We start from the raw sequence: 19,923 nt of genomic DNA, 5'->3' as shown, positions 1-19,923 counted from the left end.
AGGAATTTTTGGAAACAAACATAATATAAGAAATCATATATAGAGAGAATTGTCTGAAAATTTTGTATACATTGTTCCATGGTTGAAGCAAACTAATTCATAATGTCACCACTAACTATACTTTGCATAACTCTAAAATGGGGTCAAAATACATTTAGTTTCACTTTAATAGGGTTTTAGCATGAGTTTTACCAACAAGTAAATTTTACTCACCTTCCTAAAATTTGGAGTAAATACATTTAATCATCATACATTAATTTGAAATTTCATCATATATTTCCTTTATTTTGAATTAAAAAGGGAGATACCTTAAAATAACAAAAAAAAAAAAAAAATACAAAGCATTTAATAGAAATTCAAACTAATGATGATTAGATATATTCAACACAAAACTCATAAGGAGTGAAATTAATTCTTTCTACCAATTAATTCATTATCTTCGTCATAATCAAAATATCATTATCATTGTTACTTTATAGTAGTAGTAAGAATTACAAAACAATATTTATTAATTTTTGAGCTAATTTTAATAAGGGAGTAGTTCTCAAACTTGTTTTGAAGGTTTTGTTTGATAATTATTTTTTAAAATAATTTTTTATTCACCTAAATAAAAAAATAGAAAAATATGTTTAACAACTAAAAATTAAGAAATGATTTTTTGTTCTTAAAACAAAAAGAAAAAAAAATATGCTTTTAGAAAATATTTTTTAATTATTTAAAGTTATTTTTTTACTTATTTTCTAAAAATTGTTTTTAAATACAATAATATTCTACGAATCATGAGGTTTATTTTTTTTTTAAATAAAAAACTGTTCATCTACCACGGTTGTTTTTGAAATGTTGGGAAGCTTCCATTTTTTTCCCCCTCATCCTTCTACTTTTTCCTTTTCTTTTTCTTTCCAAATTTCCCCATCTTCTTTCTTCTCTTCAGCCAATCCTAGACGAGGGCTGAAGCTATAAGGAGAGAGAGGTGTTCCTTTCAGCCAATTGCAGAAGAGAGCTTAAGACATAAGGAGGTCTTCCTTTAAAAAGTACTCCATGGGAGCACATGGTGGCTGTCCCAGCAGATGTCGGTTGTCCTCAACTTCACCGCTTACTTGTACACTAAGTAATGGTCTCCCTTTTCTAAAATTAATAAATCAATAGTTTTAAAAATTTATCTTATACTTTTAAAAATAATTTTTAAAATTTTTTGAATTTGAGAAAAAAAAATCCATTTTCTTAGAGCATGTTTAACGGAGTTTTTAAAAATTATTTTCTATTTTTAAAAACATAAAATGATTTTTAAAAATTCAAAACACTGTTTGGTTATTATTTTTTATTTCCAATTTTTAAAAACAAATTAAAATAAAAAATAAATAAAAATTGTTTTCATAAGTTTTTAAAGATAATAGAAATACACCATATTCTAATATTTCTTTTTTATATATAATTTTTATTTTTTTATTTTTTTTGTTAAACAAATTAACTTTAAATTAAATAAGACTTAATATATTGGATTTGTTAACAATTCTACTAATTTTTAAAAATAATTTAAAATTTAAATAATAATCTCATTAATGCAAAAAAAAAAAAATTATGAACAAAAATTGGTTTAAAACAACTCCATTGTTTATTTTTTATATAAAATCATTATTTTTCGATTTTTTTTTCACTAGGCAAATAAACTCCGAATTAAATAAAAATTAATGTGTTGGATTCATCAACAAGTCTAATAATTTTTAAGAATAATTTAAAACTCAAATAATAAACTTATTAATACCATAAATTTATAGATAAAAATTGGTTTATAATAACTCTATTATTTCTTTTTTGTATATAATTAAAATTTTATAAATTTTTCCATTAAAAAAATGAACTTTAAATCAAGTGATGCTTTTTATTGAATTTATTAATGAGTTTAATAATTTTTTAAAATAATTTAAAACTAAAAAATAAGTCTAATCATTGAAAAAAAAATAAGAGAGACTGATATACCATGAGTCATCATTTTATTATTATTTTACACATAACTATTTTTTTTCATTTAAAAAATCACTAAGTAAATAGAATATAAATTGAGTAAAACATAATTAATGCTTTAACTTTTTTAATAATTATTTTCATTTTTTTATGAATAATTTGCAATAGAAAACCAATCCAATTAATTATATATTAAATCAAAACATTCTAAAATATTATGTTTAAAATTGAATACTAAATGTGTGTATATATAATAAAAAATTTGACTCATTTATATATTAAAAAGGTAAAATTTTATTCGTTATTCATTTTTAACAAAAAAAAAATGCAAAGATATTAATATCCTTATGTTTCTAATAAATCATAAAATAGTATATTTTCTACTAAAAATATTTATGATTTTATTATAATATTACTATTTATGTTTTACTAAAAACTATTTATTTTTTAATTAATTTGTAATTACAAAATTATTTTAATTTTCAATAAGGCTTCAATTTTTTAAAAACATGCATAAGAAATTATGGTCAAACAATAAAATTAAAAAAAATAATTAAATTAATTATTTGATTTTTATTAAAAATAAATATTAAAATTATTTTTATCTTATAGTAATTTTTGTTTTACTAGAATAAAGAATATTGTTTCATAATTTTAAAAAATATATTTATCTTTAAATCATAGGTAATTATATATTTTATTTTTATTTTTTTAATAAGATTTAACTTAAATTTAATTTCATATTATTTTAAATCAAGTTTATAAAATTTTTATAAAATAAAAGTAAGATATTATATTTAAAAACAATATAAATTCTTTCATCCAAATAAGTTTTATTTTTATTTTTTTTTATTTTTAAAACAACTATTTTTTAAAGCATCCTTCCAAACATCATTGTTTTTTAAAAAATATTTAAAAACTATTTTTCATTTTCTATTTTAAAAATAAATTTTAAAATACACCGCCTGTGGTAAAACTTTTAAAAATAATTTTTTTTATAGAAGAATTTTTTTTTTTAATGGTGTAACTAGGTGGATGTGAGGAAAAATCATTATTATTATTATTTTTTTTTTTTGGCTTTGTCGCAGTCTTCTCTCTTTGGTCTTTAGTCAAGTCAACGAAGACAAACCTCACTGATTTTATCACCTTTACCCTCTCCTTGGTCACTGAGATCACCCCACAAGTCTTGCTGCCGCTTCAGTTTCTCACAGATTAGCTTTAGGTAAATCCATTATTTTGCATTTCTTCTTTCTCTTCATTCATCAAATTTTGTTGCAATTTTTTTTCTTCTTTCTTAGCATTTTTTTGCTTTTGAAATGTTTAATTTTAGTTGATGGAATAAAAATCTTAATTGATAATCAAATTCCCCATGTTGAGTTGAATCGATTTGAGGTTCAAGCTTCTATCCATCAACCTCATTCATATATATATATATATGCAATCGTTCTTTGCCAGTTGCTGCTTATTATTTTGTATGATATTATTGGGCTAATTTTTCAATTTTCAGTTTTGTTGGAAGATGGGTGTTGTTCCATTAATTTAGAATCTACTTTAGATCGTAAATTGTAATGAACAAAGCATGAGGCCTGTATGATATATTGGTTATTTTCACATTCATTATGGACCAATTCCTTTAGAATCTCAGTTCAGAATCGATGATATTTAGATAAAAAATTTCTTTTTTCTAGTCTGTGTATGGATCCTTGGGCACATTGAATGCTGAAATCGATAATGAGAGTAGGAAAAATATTTGGTTCTATGCATTCGGATTAGAATTAACAATAAGAATAAGAAAAGGAGTAAAAAGTTGATTATCATAGAATTAAAACTTGTACTTACAAGGATCTTCATTATCCATTCTTGCACTTAGAATTTTGATTCATTGCCATTGCCGTTCTTATTCATTCCGACCTGGGCATTTAAATACTGAACACATCTTAAGATGCTTTAGTTGTATGTATAGTATAGTATAGCTTATATTCTCTGTTCTCGGTTTTGTTTACCTGAAAATTGCAATATCTCAAGGATATATGTGGTTTCATGGGGCTGTTCTTTTAACATAGACTCGCATTTAACCTATATGCATGCAACTTTTTCTTGAAAATATTCCAACAAAAGCCAGTATGAAATAGCATTAAAAAGACGGAAAATTTGGGATTTGATTTTTAATTTGCTCTCTTAGATGGAGGAACGAAAATGGGAGGAGTTAAACATGGATATTTTGGTGAATGTATTTGGAAGAGTGGGAATGGAGTCGTTGTTGTTGGATGTTCCCTTTGTATGCAAGCCTTGGTATAAAGCGAGCCGCGAACCTCAGTGCTGGGGGCATCTTATTTTTCCTGAATACATCAAACCTGACGATATATGGGAAGAAGACAGCCCCGACAGGGGCTTTGCAGAGAGGTTAGTGACTACATATCAAGAAAACTTGTCTGTCACTGCATTCATGAAGTTCATAGTTAACCGTAGCTGTGGATGTGCCACAATCATCAAAGTCCCCAAACACTGCACCGAGGAGGCACTGGAGTATATTGCAAACGAGTAAGGCATCTTGGCTTTTACATTATTATATTGAAAAACATCATCATTTTGACTTTAAGATATAGTTCTACAGAGCAGTACTTATTGATCTTAAAAATTTTCCAAAATTCAAGAAGTGGCTTCATATGAAGTGAATTGTGATTTGTAGGTGTCCCAGATTAAAGGTTTTGGATGTGGGTTTGTATAATTTTTCTATGGAAGATATTATTCCAAAATTTGTAAGCAAGTGGAAAAGCTTGGAAATGATGAGACTAGGGAAATTTCACATGAAGTCTGTCCTACCACAGATCGGTCTTCACTGCAACAACTTCATTTGGCTATCAGCTCCATATACCTACATTCAGAAAGATGAAGCATTGGTCATGGTTGCTTCACTGCCAAAACTTAAGTGCTTGGATCTACATGGAGCGACCTTTGAGAAGGAAGCTCTAGTGATGATATTGCAGGGCTGCAAACAGCTTGTGCATTTAGACATCAGGGACTGCTGGGGTTTTCGTGGTGATGATGCCGAGATATTGGAGCTTGCTTCACATATTCCTTCATTCATGTGTGAAGGGTCGAACATAGGACTTGGGGCACTATCCCCTCCTGTGTATAACCTCGAGGCTGATCACGAGCTATTCTGCGATAAAATTCATCACGACGACTGTGTTTATGATTTTGATTTTGATTTTGATTTTGATGATTTATTAATTTGAGGTTTGTGAATTCAGTTGAGGTTCAAGTGGGCTTGTTAATAAGCTAGAGCGCTGTGAAAATATCTCGCATGCCTCTTTATGTAATGTAATACGAATTATTAGGGACTCCGAAGGGTTAATGCTGTTCTAGCTAGGCTGCAAAATATGCTAATATTGTTTTGTGTTTTGTGTAATGTCTATGTAAATAATGCTTTCAACTACAGAATAAAACTATATTTGAGTTTGGTTTCTATTGGTAACTTTCTCCCCGTTGGTTTAATTTGGTGTCTTGATGCAATAGATCAATCATGCATGAGCAATCTTTCATGGAACTTATAGGCATTTAGGATCAAAGCTACAAGTTTTCAAAAGGTCAATGTGTCCAAAGATAATGTGGTACGACTCTGATTGTGTGCATGAAATCTAACACTGTTATCATCGGAATTATGATATCAATTTTTGGATCAGACTTTGATCATCTCACTTGAAATCAATTGGTGTAGTAGGGTGGGTCAAACATTATATGGCTTTCAAGATCAAACCCAGAAGTCTTGTCTTAAAAACTATTATTTGGGTGACTCATCCTCGATTTAGAGCAACATTATTTCATTGCAACATGAAAATTATATGAAACAAGAATTAATTTTCATAAAGTGATGATAGCCTATACATCCATCTAATTGCCTGATTTAAGGTGAATTTGTCATCATATTTTGAGTGTAATCACATATATTTTTCCTTTTTTATCTTAATTAATTTTCTTCAGAGAGCATTTTGGATAAAAATTCTAGAGCTAGAATTTCTTTGTGTTCATCAATCTATTTCTTAATTTGAGCGAAAATATGAGAGAAAAAAAATAAGAAGGAAAGTTCAAGGAAAAAAATAAGTGAAAGAAAATAAAAAATAGATTCAAAGTCAATAAATTATTTTTATATATTTTTTCAAATTTAATTCATTTATTTTCTTTCTTCATATAAAGAATACATAATTTTAAAATATATAAATTTTTAATTAATTTTAATTATATTTTATTTTCTTTCGTATTTTCCATTGTAAAGCCAATCATGACAAAAACATTTTTTTTCAACATTTTTTTTCTTTTCTTAATAATTTAGAGGAACTAAACATAATCTAAGAGATCATACGTAGAAAGCAATGTTTGAGAAAATTTGTACACATTGTTCCATGGTTCAAGAATAGTAATTCATAATATCATCACTAATCATACCCTACTTAACTTTAAATTGGCATTGGGTGAAAATACATTTAGTTTCACTTCAATGGGGTTTTAGCATGGGTTCTACCAAGAAGTAAATTTTACTCACCTTCCTAAGATTTTGATGATTTATTAATTTGAGGGTTGGTGAATTCAATTGAGGTTCAAGTGGCCTTATTAATAAGTTAGAGCACAATGAAAATCTCTTGTGTGCCTCTTTATGTTATGCAAGACGAATTATTAGTGACTCCAAAGAGTTAATGTTGTTCTAGCCAGAGTTTTGTGTAATGTCTTTATAAATAATGCTTTCAACTACAAAATTAAATTGTATTTGACTTTGGCTTCTATTGATAATTTTCTTCCCCTTTGTTTATTTGAAGTCTTGATGCAATAGATCAATCATGCATGAACAATCTTTAATGGAGCTTATGGGCATTTAGGATCAAAGCCATAAGTTTTCAGAAGGTCAATGGGTCTATAGATAATGTGATATGACTTTGATTGTGTACATAAAATCAATCGGACACTCTTGTCATCGGAATTATGATATCAATTTTTTTATCAGACTTTGATCATCTCACTTGAAGTCAATTGGTGCAATGGGGTGGGGTCAAACATCATATGGCATTCAGGATCAAATCCCACAAGCCTTATCTTAAAAGCTATTATTTGAACAACTCATCTTGGATTTTAGAGCAACATTATTTCATTGCAACATGAAAATTATAGCAAACGTACTTAATCATTAGAAGTGATTTGAGAAGATTAGATCTTAATTTTCTTAAATGATGATAGCCTATTCATCCATCACGTTGCCTAATTTAAGGTGAATCTATCATCCTATTCTGAGTGTCATCTCATACATGTTTTTTCTTCTCATGTTCATTAATTTTAATTCTTAAGAGAGCTTTTAGGAAGAAAAAAAATTCTAGAGCTAGAATTTCTTTTTGTGTCCATCAATCCATTTCTTGGTTTGATATTGATTCAATTGATCATTAGATCCAATTTGAAGGTTCATTTTCATCTGCAGTGGAGTGATGTTGAATTAGGTGAGAATGAGAGTTTTTTTTTTTTTTTTTTTTTTTTAAATTACTGATTTGCTATCAAGCAGACACATGGATATTGTGACTCTTTATTTGAGCATGGATTATTTTATTGATTGTTCATGTTTTATCCTTCTTGCCGCACTGGATTTGTTGTTTTAGTATCCATGGGATATATAGATTTAAAATCCAATAAACCATACATTTTTAAAACCCTTTATACATACCAACAAACTTCCTTTTTTGGGTGATGTGAGATACCATATTCATTATCCGATATGGACTTCACATCCTTGTCATGCCCATAGAGTTAATAAGTGCTCAAACTCTACATTTTTCGTAGTGATGATCGACTTCAATACAATGTGTGACGACCTGTAAATATTCATTTAAAGCTCTTTACAACTTTAAAATGCATTATACTTCTCCCTATCAAGCCACTGATGCTGTTATTGTATAAAATGCATAGTCCTCAGGGCTTTAAAATTGGAGCAGGTCCAAAATCAAACTGAAATGGGGTCATACGATGATAATGTGACGGGCCAGACCGAGGCCCACAGAATTTAAAACCCATAGGCATGGACACCTAAGACACCTGCATGTTGTCAACATAAGGAAATGACGTATAACTTTTTATGGAAGTGAAAATATTTTTGCACCATCTATATTTTAGAGAAATAATGGAGCCATTTGTTGAGGACAATTTCTCTACCCATTTTCTTTGAATTTTTCTGCTTTAATATTTTTCCAAGGCATAAAGGGGGACAAGTGGCATTGATGTATGAGACCAATACAATACTTGCTTGAGTTTTGAGAAATGAAAAAAAAAAAACTAAATAAAGAATGGGAGAATAAATTCTACGGTGGAATACCAACAATTGTGATAAAAATTTCATGTGATGGGAAAAGATGTTGGATTTTGGAAATTTAGTGAAATCAAACATTTTTTTTAATATTTTTTTTTCTTTTTATATGTGGAAAGCATTGTTTGAAAATTTTGTACACATTATTCCATGGTTCAAAAAGAGCAATTCATAATATCATCACTAACTATACTTTGTTTTACTTTAAACTGACACTAGGCGAAAAAATATTTAGTTTCACTTCAATGGAGTTTCAGCATGGGTTCCACCAACAAATAAATTTTACTTACCTTCCTAAATTTGGAGTAAATACCGTTAATCACAATATATTTCTTTATTTTGAGTTAAAAGAGAGATAATTGAAAATAATAAATGATAAAAATATATAAAGTATTTGATAGATATTCAAAATAACGATGATTAGATATATTTAACACAACTCAAAAAAAAGTGAGTGAAATTAATCTTTCTACTAATCAATTCATTATCTTCATCATAATAAAATATTGTTATCATTGTTACTTTATAGTGGTAGCAGGGGTTACTAAATAATATTTATTACAAATTTTTGGATAGTCACAAGACCAAATTTCGTCGGTTGATTTTGAAGTGGGAGTGGTTCTTGGACTTGTTTTGAAGGCCCTATTTAACAACTAAATCTCTTAAATAAAAAAAATTAAAAAAAATGTTTAATTACTAGAAAATAAAAAATAATTTTATAATTTTAAAAACAAAAAAAAAAACAATTAGAGATGTTTGTTAGTTATTTTTAGTTATTTTCGCTTATTTTTAAGGGTTATTTTAAGAAAATAATTATAAAAATGTGTGTTAAAAAAATTAAGCTAATCCAACCTATGGTAATCACCCTAGAGGAGAGTGAATAGAATGATGGTCTCTTTTTGTAAATTTAAATTATGTGAATGTAAGAAATAATTATATGCAAGTATATAATAAAACAATATAAAGACAAATGCATATAAAGTAAAATAGTAGAAAAAAGAGAATACAAACACAAATTTTATAGTGGTTTGGTGTAATCCAATCTACATCTACTCTCCTCTAGCTTCAATCCTAAACTTGGGGTTCCACTAATTCAAAACTTCTAAACCAAGCCTTCAAGCAATATAATTGAATTATGGTTTCAATACACCCTCTTAGACTTTTGGCTCCAAACACCCTTTACATTTCTCAAGAGATACCTCACTCTTGAACAACCTTTCAAGTGATACCTCACACTTAGATTTTTCCTCTCAAAGATATACAAATAATTTCACAAAATTCTAGTACAAAACTTTAGGCTCAAATGATATAAGAAAAACTAGGATTGAATGGTGCACTAAAGATATACAAGTTTTAGAACAACGGTGCACTCAAAAACACTCTCCCAAGGCTCAAATATATTTCAAGAAAAATTTAGGAAAGTTAAGCTCATGAAATAATGAAGATTGAAGTCTTTTTATAAAAGAAAATGACCAAAATAGTTGTTGGGGGTTCGACCGGTTGACTACTGTTAGCATTTAATGTTTGACAGGTGACCATTGGACCTCGACTGCCCCTTAACTGGACCTCAATCGATTGAGGTGGGGGTCAATCGGTTCCTCATCCCATTGAACAACCGTTCTGGAAGAGAGAAAAAGTTTTTTGCACCCCTCGACCGGTTAAACTGGGGGTCAACCTACTCCTCGACCGGTTGAGTTGGGGGTCAACCTACTCCTCGACCGGTTGAGTTGAGGGTCAACCTACTCCTCGACCGGTTGAGTTGGGGGTCAACCTGCTCCTAGATCGATTGAGCTGGAGGTCGACTTGCTCCTCGACTAGTTTAACCGGTTGAGCCGGTTTTTGCTCAACAACCATTCTTTTCAACTTAAAACTTTTTAAACAAGTTTGGAAAATATTTGACACAAGGTTTTAGTCGAAAATATGAAATTATCTAATTTTAAAGGATTTAAAACGAAATAACTCTTAGATGATTTTGGTGCATAAGTAAAGAATGTAATGCATGAAAAACCTAGTGTATCAACAACCTTATAAAGAGATCTTATGCCGCTTGGGTCTTGAAAAGAACTTCTCTTTAAGATCTTCTTCTTCTTATTGATTTTTCTTTAACTTGATTTTATCTTTGTGATTACTACTTTAGAAATCTTCTTATCTAATCACACTTGAAATATAATATTAATTTCAAACCTTATTTTGTTATCATCAAAACTGATATCAACCAAACCTTGGTTTCACAATGTGGATAATGGCTAAAAATAAAATATTATATAAAAAAGTTATTTTTAAAACATATTATAAAACATAAAAAATATAACCTTTTTTTTTTTATCGTTTTCATTTATTTTCTAAGATTTATTTTAAAAAGTAATTATAGAAATATAGAAAATGATTACAAAACACATTTTAAAAACAATGACGTTCCAATTTTCTTCATATAAAAGTTTTCTTTTCAAAAACTCTATTTTAAAACTGTTTGAAAGCTCCCCTTTTTACTTTTTCCTTTTTCTTTTTTCCTTCAAAATTTCTCCATTTTCTTTCTTTATTACTCTTCACCAATCCTAGACGACAGCTTAAGCCATAAGGAGAGGTCTTCCTTTCAAAGGTCCATGGGAGCACATGGTGGCTGTCCCAGCAAATGTCACTTGTCCTCCGTAAATTCACCCATTACTTATACACTAAGGAATGGTCTCCCTTTTCTAAACTTAAAAAATCAATAGGACAACAAAGCTTTAAATTCATACTTTTTCAATACAGTTTATTATTATAAGTTTTCACTTAAGCTAAGACTTAAGTTATTAAGTAGCTAGTAATTAATCCCTTGTTATGATCTTTATCAATTAAATTGTAATAGCTCAAAATTAAAGATAAGATAAGGTGACTTTTAAATCATTTTGAATTTTTTTTAATCTATTTTTTTGTAATATATTAAAATAAAGACAAATACCGAGCTTATTTATAAATTAAAATTTAATATATCAAAATAAAAAATAAAAAATAAAAACTAATATATAAAATGTAAAAACTCTTACATAAAAAATGGAAATTTATCTTAGATTTTTTAAAATATTTTTTAAAATTTTTAGAATTTGAGAAAATTAAAACTTTTCACTTCCTTAAATTTTTAAATAATTTTTTTTTTAAAAAAAAGAACAATAAGGTAACTTCTAACTTTATATATAAAAATTCCTATATATATTTTATATATATATATATATATATATATAAAAGTGTTGTTTTTAAGGAAAATGTATTAAAAAAACCACCCTGAATTGAAAAAATAAATAAAAAATTTGACCTTTTAACTTTGTAATGGTAGCACTAGAATACATTAAAGTGGTTGAGAGTTATGAAAAGTATTACAAAAACGCTGCAAACTCTTAATCAAGCAGTCAAATATTTAATTTTTTAATTTTTAAAATTTTATTTTATTTTTTGTCGCAGTCTTCTCTCTTTGGTCTTTAGTCAAATCAGCGAAGACAAGTCTCACTGATTTACCTTTACGGCTTTACCCTCTCTTTGGTGACTGTGATCACCCCACAACTCTTGCTGCTTCAGTTTCTTCTTTCTCCTCAATATTCATCCTATTTTTCTGCGCTTTTTTCTTGCTGCTTCAGTTTCTCACAGATTAGCTTGAGGTAAATCCATTATTTTTCATTTCTTTTTTCTCTTCATTCATCAAATTTTGCTGCATTTTTTTTTTTTTATATGTTCCTTCTTTGAATTTTTTTATTTTGAGATGTTTAATTTTAGTTGATAATCAAATTACCCATGTTGAGTTAGATCGATTTGAGGTTCAAGATTCTATCCATCAACCCCATCATCTTTTACAGATGAATTAAAATAAATACAAATTTTGAAAGAGAACATTATCATATATATAATGTTTGGGTGAGCACGTTTGGAATAGAAATAAAAAACCAGTATGAAATAGCATTAGAAAATATGATAAATTTGAAATATGATTTTTAATTTGTACTCTCAGATGGAGGGACGAAAATGGGAGGAGTTAAACATGGATATTTTGGTGAATGTGTTTGGAAGAGTGGGAATGGAGTCGTTGTTGTTGGATGTTCCCTTTGTATGTAAGTCTTGGTATAAAGCGAGCCGCGAACCTCAGTGCTGGGAGCATCTTATTTTTCCTGAATACATCAAATCTGACGATATATGGGAAGAAGATAGCCCCGACAGGGGTTTTGCAGAGAGGTTAGTGACTACATATCAAGAAAACTTGTCTGTCACTGCATTCATGAAGTTCATAGTTAACCGTAGCGGTGGGTGTGCCACAATCATCAAACTCCCCAAAGACTGCACCGAGGAGGCACTGGAGTATATTGCAAACGAGTAAGGCATCTTGGCTTTTACATTATTATATTGAAAAATATCATCATTTTACTTTAAGTTATAGTTCTACAGAGCAGTACTTATGGATCTTAAAATTTTCCAAAATTCAAGAAGTGGCTTCATATGAAGTGAATTGTGATTTGTAGGTGTCCCAGATTAAAGGGTTTGGATGTGGTTTTTAATAATTTTTCTATCGAAGATATTATTCCAAAAATAAGCAAGTGGAAAAGCTTGGAAATGATGAGACTAGGGAAATTTCATATAGGGGAATTTCACATGAAATCTGTCCTACCACAGATCGGTCTTCACTGCAACAACTTCATTTGGCTATCAGCTCCATATGCCGGCATTGAGAAAGATGAAGCATCGGCCATCGTGGCCTTACTGCCAAGACTCAAGTACTTGGATCTACATTACTCATTTTTTGAGAAGGAAGCTCTAGTGATGATATTGCAGGGCTGCAAACAGCTTGTTCATTTAGACGTCAGGGAGTGCTTTGGTTTTTGTGATGATGATGCCGAGATATTGGAGCTTGCTTCACATATTCCTGTATTCATGTGTGAAGGGTCGGGCATAATACCTGAGATAGAAACCAGTTATCTGCGTGACCGCAGGCTTGACCATGAGCTATACTGCGATCAAATTAATCACGATGACTGTGTTTATGATTTATTCGATTATGATGATTTGTTTGACGGTTTGTGATTTCAGTTGAGGTTCAGGTGGGCTTGTTAATAAGCTAAAGCGCTATGAAAAACTCGCTTGTGTGCCTCTTTATGTAATGTAAGACAAATTACTAGTGACTCTGAAGAGTTAATGCTGCTCTACCTAGACTGCAAAATATGCTAATATTGTTCGACTTTTGTGTAATGTCTTTATAAATATTGCTTTGAGCTAAACATATAATTATATTAGACTTTTGGCTTCTATTGGTAATTGTCTTCCACTTTGTTTACTTGATATCTTAATGCAAAAGATCAATCATGCATTAAGCATTCTCTGATGGAGCTTATGGGCATTGAGCATTGAGCCTTTTTTCTTTTTTCTCGAAGAAGAATTAGCATATGGAAAGTAATTCTCATAAAATAATAAAAAAAAAATCATGATGAGATATTACACAATTTAAAGAGGGATGTAAACATTTGTGCCTACAAGGTTTTTCCCTTTTTTTTATTCTTCTATTTGCTTTTTCCTTTTGCTTTTCCTTCTTTATTCTTCAGCCAATCCCACAAGGAAGCTTCAGCAGGAGCTCCTTAGAATAAAGAACATGTGCTTTTAAATTGCAAAAGAAAATTCTCACTGAATTGATTAACTTTACTCTCTCTCTCTCTCTCTCTCTCTCTCTCCTCTGAGTTCTCCCCACTGCTTTTGTTGCTTCAGTTTCTCATCACCTTCAGGTAAGTCCATTGTTTTACATTTCTTCTTTCTCTTCATTTGTGAAGATTTTGCTGCATGTACTCAATATGTATGACTTGGCTAGTGGTCGGTTTTTCTCTTTGGGATATTGAATTTTAGTTCACGGATGAGGTTCAAGCATCAATCCACCAATCCGGTCATTTTTCGAAGCGAGCAACCTCAGAAAATATAATATCTTATATTAATGGAGTAATGAAAATTGATGTAAAACAGTTAGAAAATTCTACACAGAAATGGGTTTGAGAACCCATTTGTATTTGGGTTGGATTGCAGTTGTGGTCTGTGTGAATGATTTGTTGAAAATACTTACAGTTTGGTCAGTATGTTTGATGACCAATTGCTTTAAATTCTTGCTGAAAATCACTGAAATTTAGACAAAATTTCAGTCATTTCGATTACTTTTTCTAGCATTTGTTATCTAACTTCTATATGCACAATAGTTTCTCTAATATTGTGGCTCTGAATGGTATAGATTATGGCTGTGACGGGTGTTGCAGTGAATTGCTATTGGAACGGGAGAGTGAAAAAGGAATCGAATGATGTTGTTTACGAAGGTGCCAAGGTGAATGCCATGCCTATTAAGGTGTTCCATGGAACTACCTATGCTGGATTGTTGGACAAAATCTATGCAACCACCGCCATCGACAGACAGGATTTTGAGTTGAACATCATATGCAGATATCCTATTTCTTCACAGGAGTATAAACCGATCCCTATAAAGAATGATGAGGGGGTGGAACTTTTGTTGGAAGTGCCCAGCAGATCTGGAGTGTACTGTGTAGAAATATATTTGGAGGAAGAACCAGCACCCTTACGGGTACTTGAAGCAACTGCTTTGCTAACAAAAGAGACTAATGCAGTGGAGGTGGGTGATGATGGTAAAAATAATGGGGAGACTTCATCCAAGCTCTCAAATGATTTTCCTAAAATTGACGACAACAAAGTACTGGTATATATATTTATGTTATTAGTTCTTTTATGCATGCAATTTTTCCTTTAGTGAAAACACGCAAAAGCGAATGAATTCTATAACATTAAAAGTGTATTTTTCAGTTATTCCAAAAAATGTTTCTAATTTTTCTAATATTTGAAAGATAAAAAATGTGAAGTGTTAAAAATATTAGAAACGTTTTCTAAAATTACCACCATATGGAAGTTAAGGGTGTGTTAGGAAGTTGTTTCCATTTGAAATGTTTTTAATTAAAATATGTTCTTCAAAAATATTTTTAAGAGCATCATTTATCAAATGTTTTTTCAAGAAGTACTATAAGTGATTTTTCAACATTTTAGAAATGTTTTCTGAATTTTACTAAACATCTGAGTTTTCTCTAAAAGCAATTTTTATGATAAAAGAGTTTTAAATACTATCAAATACTCTCTCTATTTGTCATTGACCTTAAAAAATAGTACTTTTACTAAAAAAGCGATTTTGGAAAAGAAAAACCAACCTTTAGAAAAAATTTAGAAAACATTTTTAAAAAAAATTTGAAAAGCACTTGTAGTGCTTTCCGCGTAAACAATACTTGATAGGTGATTGTTTCAAAAACTCTTTTATAGAAAACACTTCTGACTAAAACTACTCCAAATAGAAACACTTCCAAACTCGCTAAGGTTGTTTTTATTTCCATATTTTGCTTTCTTCAAATTCTAGCCGAAGAATCTTGGTGGAAAACTGTCCAAGGCTTAGTCCATCCTGATCATATCAACTTCGTAAGTGTGTGGAGTCCCAAACACTGTAACTTTCTTATAATGCCATGAATCTATAAATATAAATATATAGGATACATCTTATATTGAATTTGAATCCATGAAGAAGAAATAACTCTAGATTTTTCATCTTCTCAGATTGGGGATCGAAGAAAGTGGGAGGAGTTAAACATCAACTGTTTGGTGAATGTATTTCAGAAAGTGGGAATGGAGACACTGTTGTTGGATGTACCCTTGGTATGCAAGTTATGGTATAAAGCAACCCTCCATCCTATGTGCTGGCAACACCTTATTTTTCCAGAAAACTTCCAGGCATTTGCAGACAGGATAATGAAGGAATATCAAAAGGAAATTCCTATCACTTCATTCATAAAGTTCATCGTCAATCGCAGCAGTGGATGTGCTACTACTCTTATGCTGCCCTACCGCTGCAGTGAAGAAGGGTTGGAGTATGCTGCTAAGCAGTAAGTTACCTAAAATTTTCTATCAAAGGAAAATAATAAGACCTATTTGGGAACATTTTCAAAAACAATTCTCCAAAAATAGTTTTGGGGAGTTGTTTCAAGAAACATTTCTTTAATGTTTTCTAAAAGAAAAGTCGATTTAGGAATTTGGAATGTTTTCAACTTATTTTCTCTGTTTCTAAATATTTCTTAAAAGTAAGTTTTTTCCATGATGCTTTATTTTCATACAATTATTTCTTTAAATATCCTTTAAGAAACAAATAAGATACATTTTCAGAACATTACAAGTTCTCAAAAAACTATATCCTATGAAGAAAAAATTATCAAATATGTTTTTGAGTTAGAAAAACAGTTTTCCGTTTTTTAAAACAGTAGAGTTTCTCTTTCTTTGTGTTTTTTCAGGTGTCCTGCTTTAAAGGTTTTCGGTCTCCATGGTTCTCTATCTCTCAAAAATGCAAGTGTCATTCCCAAGCTGATCAGAAACTGGAAAAATCTTGAAGTATTGAGACTGATGTGGGCCCCCCATTATGTACCAGAGATCCTCATTCAAATCAGTCTTCATTGCAAGAATTTCTTTCAGCTAATGCTTCCAAAGTCCTACGTCGGGGCCAATGAAGCGTCCGCCATTGTCACGCATCTGCCAAAGATTAAGCACTTGTTTCTAAAAGGAGCAACCATTGAGAAGATGAATCTAGTGATGATACTGCGGTGCTGCAGAGAGCTTGTGAGGTTAGACGTGAGGGACTGCTTTCTTTTTGAGGAGAGTGATGCTGAGATATTGGAGCTTGCTTCACATATTCCTTCATTCAGGTGTGAAGGATCAACCCATATAGACAATTATGAGGACAGAGAACTCCTGATTGCTTTATGCAGAATGGGGAGAAACAATTTTTCTTTTGGTGAATGGGACAACCCATTTGATTGGAACTTTGTGAGCTGAGTTCAGCTCAGCTTGTTAACCTAAAGTACTTGCTATGAGAAATTCCCTTGTATCCCCGCCATATGTACTAGGCTGTGAAAAACCGAGTCAAAAAATAATAATTGGAAGAAAAGAATAAAAAACAAAAATGAAGAGGAAAAATGGAAAATCAAAGAAAAATGAAGAAAAATATAAATGAGATTTGAAGGAAATAAATTATTTTTAGTAAATTTTGGAGGTATGTTTGATTCCCAATAAATTTGAAGGAAAGAAAATAGAGAAAAAGAAATAGAGAAAGAAAAAAAAAACAAAAAAAAAAAATTCTATGGAAAAATTTTCCTCCCTTTTTTTGAAATATTTTTTGGTACTTTTCATAGCATATAAATATAAGAAAACCATTTTCTTTAACTTTTCATAAATCAAATATAACATGAATTTATTATTCCTTTTTTATTTCATATATAAAAAAATAAAATAAAATTAGTTTAATTCATAATTATTTAAAAAGATCTTATTTATCACTTAGAGGATCTTGGAGAATTTTTTTCAAAATGATTTGTATCTCATATTATATAAGAAAAAATTTTAATATATTGATTTATAAAATACTTTTGTCAAACTAAAATAATAAATTAATTTTTTGATAATTTTATTTAATATTATCAATTAAATAGGTATTTTAAGAAATAAATTTCTAACTTATGAAAAAGTGCATATATTTTAAAATATTTTTAAATTGACGAAGATAAAACTTACCTGTATAAGTTGGAATTCTTTTTCTATATTTTTTTTTTCAAATTAGTAAATCAAAACTCACTTTTCCCATTCGAAAATATACACAAATCTTCTTTCATTTCCTTAAATATCCGTTGAACATAAAAAGAGAAATTAAAACCAAGATTTGTGTTCATAATATGTATCATGTACTCTAAAACTTTATCTTATGTATATGGTCTTTACACATGGACTTAATAATTGAAGAAATAAAGTAGCATTCTTTACACATGGGAAGGCTTTCAAAGAGAATGGCTGCTTGGGCTTAAGTGGTGAAGTGGTTTGGGCCAAAGGCCCATTGTCCATCAGCTTTGAAAAGGCGGGCTGGGGTGGGTCTCCGAGGCCCACTTTTATTAAGGCATGCACAAGATTTTTGGAGCGACCCTCCTCGACTAGGGGTCTGTCTGCTCTCGCGGAGGGTGTAGGAGGAATGGATGCGGAGCTCTTGGCTGTTGAAGTTGAAGTCGCCATGGAGTTGACGCCGAGTCGTCGGAGGGTCACCGACGAGGCTCTGATGAAGGAGGCTTCCAGGTATTACGTTGTTCCTATTTCCTCTTCTATTTTGGGGCTTCGGGAATCCTCTTCTTCTTCTTCTCTTTGGGGCTACGCCGAGGCTGTAGAGGCATCGAAGGGGGTTGATTATGGAGTGGAAGGGGAGTTGGGTCAGTTTGTACCAAGCGTGGGGTGGAACAGAGCTACGTTGGCTTTCGGAGGCTGGAGTGAATCTTCTTAGGACTCGGTTGACGCTGAGATAGGGAATGGGTTAGCTTTTGTCCCAGTGGGTTGGACTTTACGAGTCCTTTTGAGAAAAGGAGTATCTATCACCTGGAAGAAGGGGGAAATGATGAAGGGTGGAGTTCAAGAAATCTTGCGAGGTTCAGTCACTGCTTGGGTATGCAGACGAAAGGCTTCGAAGAGGAAATTTTGTACTTCTTAAGGAGAATGAAGGGGAGAATTGAGTAAAAGGGTAAGGAAGGGGTGACTAGGAAGACGAGTTTAAAATCTTCAAAATCCAGTAGGGAACTCAAGAAGCTGGAGTGGACTATTAGCTACAAAAAAACAAAAATAGGTTCTAGTGTGGGTATTTTTGGAGGGGCTTCAGGATCAAGGTGTAAATGAAGATAAGAATTCTATCATGGAATGTTATAAGGGCTAATAATATGGATAAAAGGAAGATTATCAAGTCAGTCATTAAATCCCAGAGAGTAGGCGTGGTTTGTTTACAGGAAACTAAAATTAAAGAAATGACTACGAGGCATGTTCGTAGTCTAGGGGTGGGAAGAAACATAGAGTGGAGAGCAGTCAATTATAGGGGTGCAGTTGGGGGTATTTTGGTATTCTGGGACAATAGACTAGTGGAGCTGGTTGGCTGGGAAGAAGGGGTTTTCTCAATTTCGTGTCGGTTTAAAAATTGTGTGGATGGTGTAGTATGGGTGTTCACTGGTGGGTATGGGCCAGTATGTAGTAGAGATAGAGAGGATTTCTGGGAAGAACTTGGGTCAGTTAAAGGGCTATGGAGTGACCCTTGGTGTGTGGGAGGGGATTTCAATTTTGTAAGGTTTCCAGAAGAACGCAGTAGGGAAGGTGGGCTTACTGCTTCAATGAGGAGATTCTCAGAACTGTTAGAGGATTTGGAATTGAGGGATTTTCCTTTAATGGGAGGACCGTTTACTTGGAGAGGAGGCTTGAATAACCAGGTCCAGTCGAGGCTGGATAGGTTCTTAGTGACAGACAACTGGGATAATCTGTGCAATGGGGTTGTGCAAAATATTCTCCCCAGACATGTCTCGAATCATTTCTCGGTCCTCCTAAAAAGAGGAGGGTTGAAGAAGGGACCTTCCCCTTTCAGATTTGAGAATATGTGGTTGGAAGAGGAGGGTTTCAAAGACAAGATGAAGATGTGGTGGGGAAGTTTAAAATTTACAAGGACATCCTGCTACATTTTAGATGCTAAATTGAGGGCCCTTAAAAATATTCTGAAGATTTGGAATAAAGAAGAGTTT

General features: G+C 31.0%; 3 protein-coding genes across 4 annotated transcripts; all 3 read left to right on the top strand.

Annotated features, from left to right (window-relative positions):
- Nucleotides 1-3,097: 3,097 nt before the first annotated feature.
- On the top strand, nt 3,098-5,344 carry LOC117906244 (F-box protein FBW2-like). The gene is made up of 3 exons (XM_034819223.1): nt 3,098-3,184; nt 4,145-4,503; nt 4,652-5,344. The coding sequence occupies exons 2-3, from the start codon at nt 4,145-4,147 to the stop codon at nt 5,199-5,201; spliced, it is 909 nt and encodes a 302-aa protein (XP_034675114.1). The 5' UTR covers nt 3,098-3,184; the 3' UTR covers nt 5,202-5,344.
- A 6,445-nt stretch (nt 5,345-11,789) lies between these two features.
- Nucleotides 11,790-13,543, top strand: LOC117907229 (F-box/LRR-repeat protein At3g48880-like). 2 transcript variants are annotated; one of them, XM_034820698.1, is made up of 3 exons: nt 11,790-11,934; nt 12,282-12,640; nt 12,787-13,543. In XM_034820698.1, the coding sequence occupies exons 2-3, from the start codon at nt 12,282-12,284 to the stop codon at nt 13,343-13,345; spliced, it is 918 nt and encodes a 305-aa protein (XP_034676589.1). In that variant the 5' UTR covers nt 11,790-11,934; the 3' UTR covers nt 13,346-13,543. The 2 variants fall into 2 exon arrangements, with proteins under 2 accessions (XP_034676589.1, XP_034676588.1); XM_034820697.1 differs by lacking the exon at nt 11,790-11,934 and having other exon boundaries at nt 12,207-12,640.
- A 429-nt stretch (nt 13,544-13,972) lies between these two features.
- LOC117907227 (F-box/LRR-repeat protein At3g48880-like) lies at nt 13,973-17,228 on the top strand. Its single transcript, XM_034820690.1, has 4 exons — nt 13,973-14,037; nt 14,554-15,005; nt 15,902-16,227; nt 16,630-17,228. The coding sequence occupies exons 2-4, from the start codon at nt 14,628-14,630 to the stop codon at nt 17,165-17,167; spliced, it is 1,242 nt and encodes a 413-aa protein (XP_034676581.1). The 5' UTR covers nt 13,973-14,037; nt 14,554-14,627; the 3' UTR covers nt 17,168-17,228.
- The last annotated feature ends 2,695 nt before the right edge of the window (nt 17,229-19,923 follow it).

This window comes from Vitis riparia, chromosome 18, assembly GCF_004353265.1.
Source record: "Vitis riparia cultivar Riparia Gloire de Montpellier isolate 1030 chromosome 18, EGFV_Vit.rip_1.0, whole genome shotgun sequence".
Classification (NCBI taxonomy): Eukaryota; Viridiplantae; Streptophyta; class Magnoliopsida; order Vitales; family Vitaceae; genus Vitis; species Vitis riparia.
Note: the sequence above shows the minus strand (reverse complement) of the source record. Positions and strands in the feature narration are given on the sequence as shown.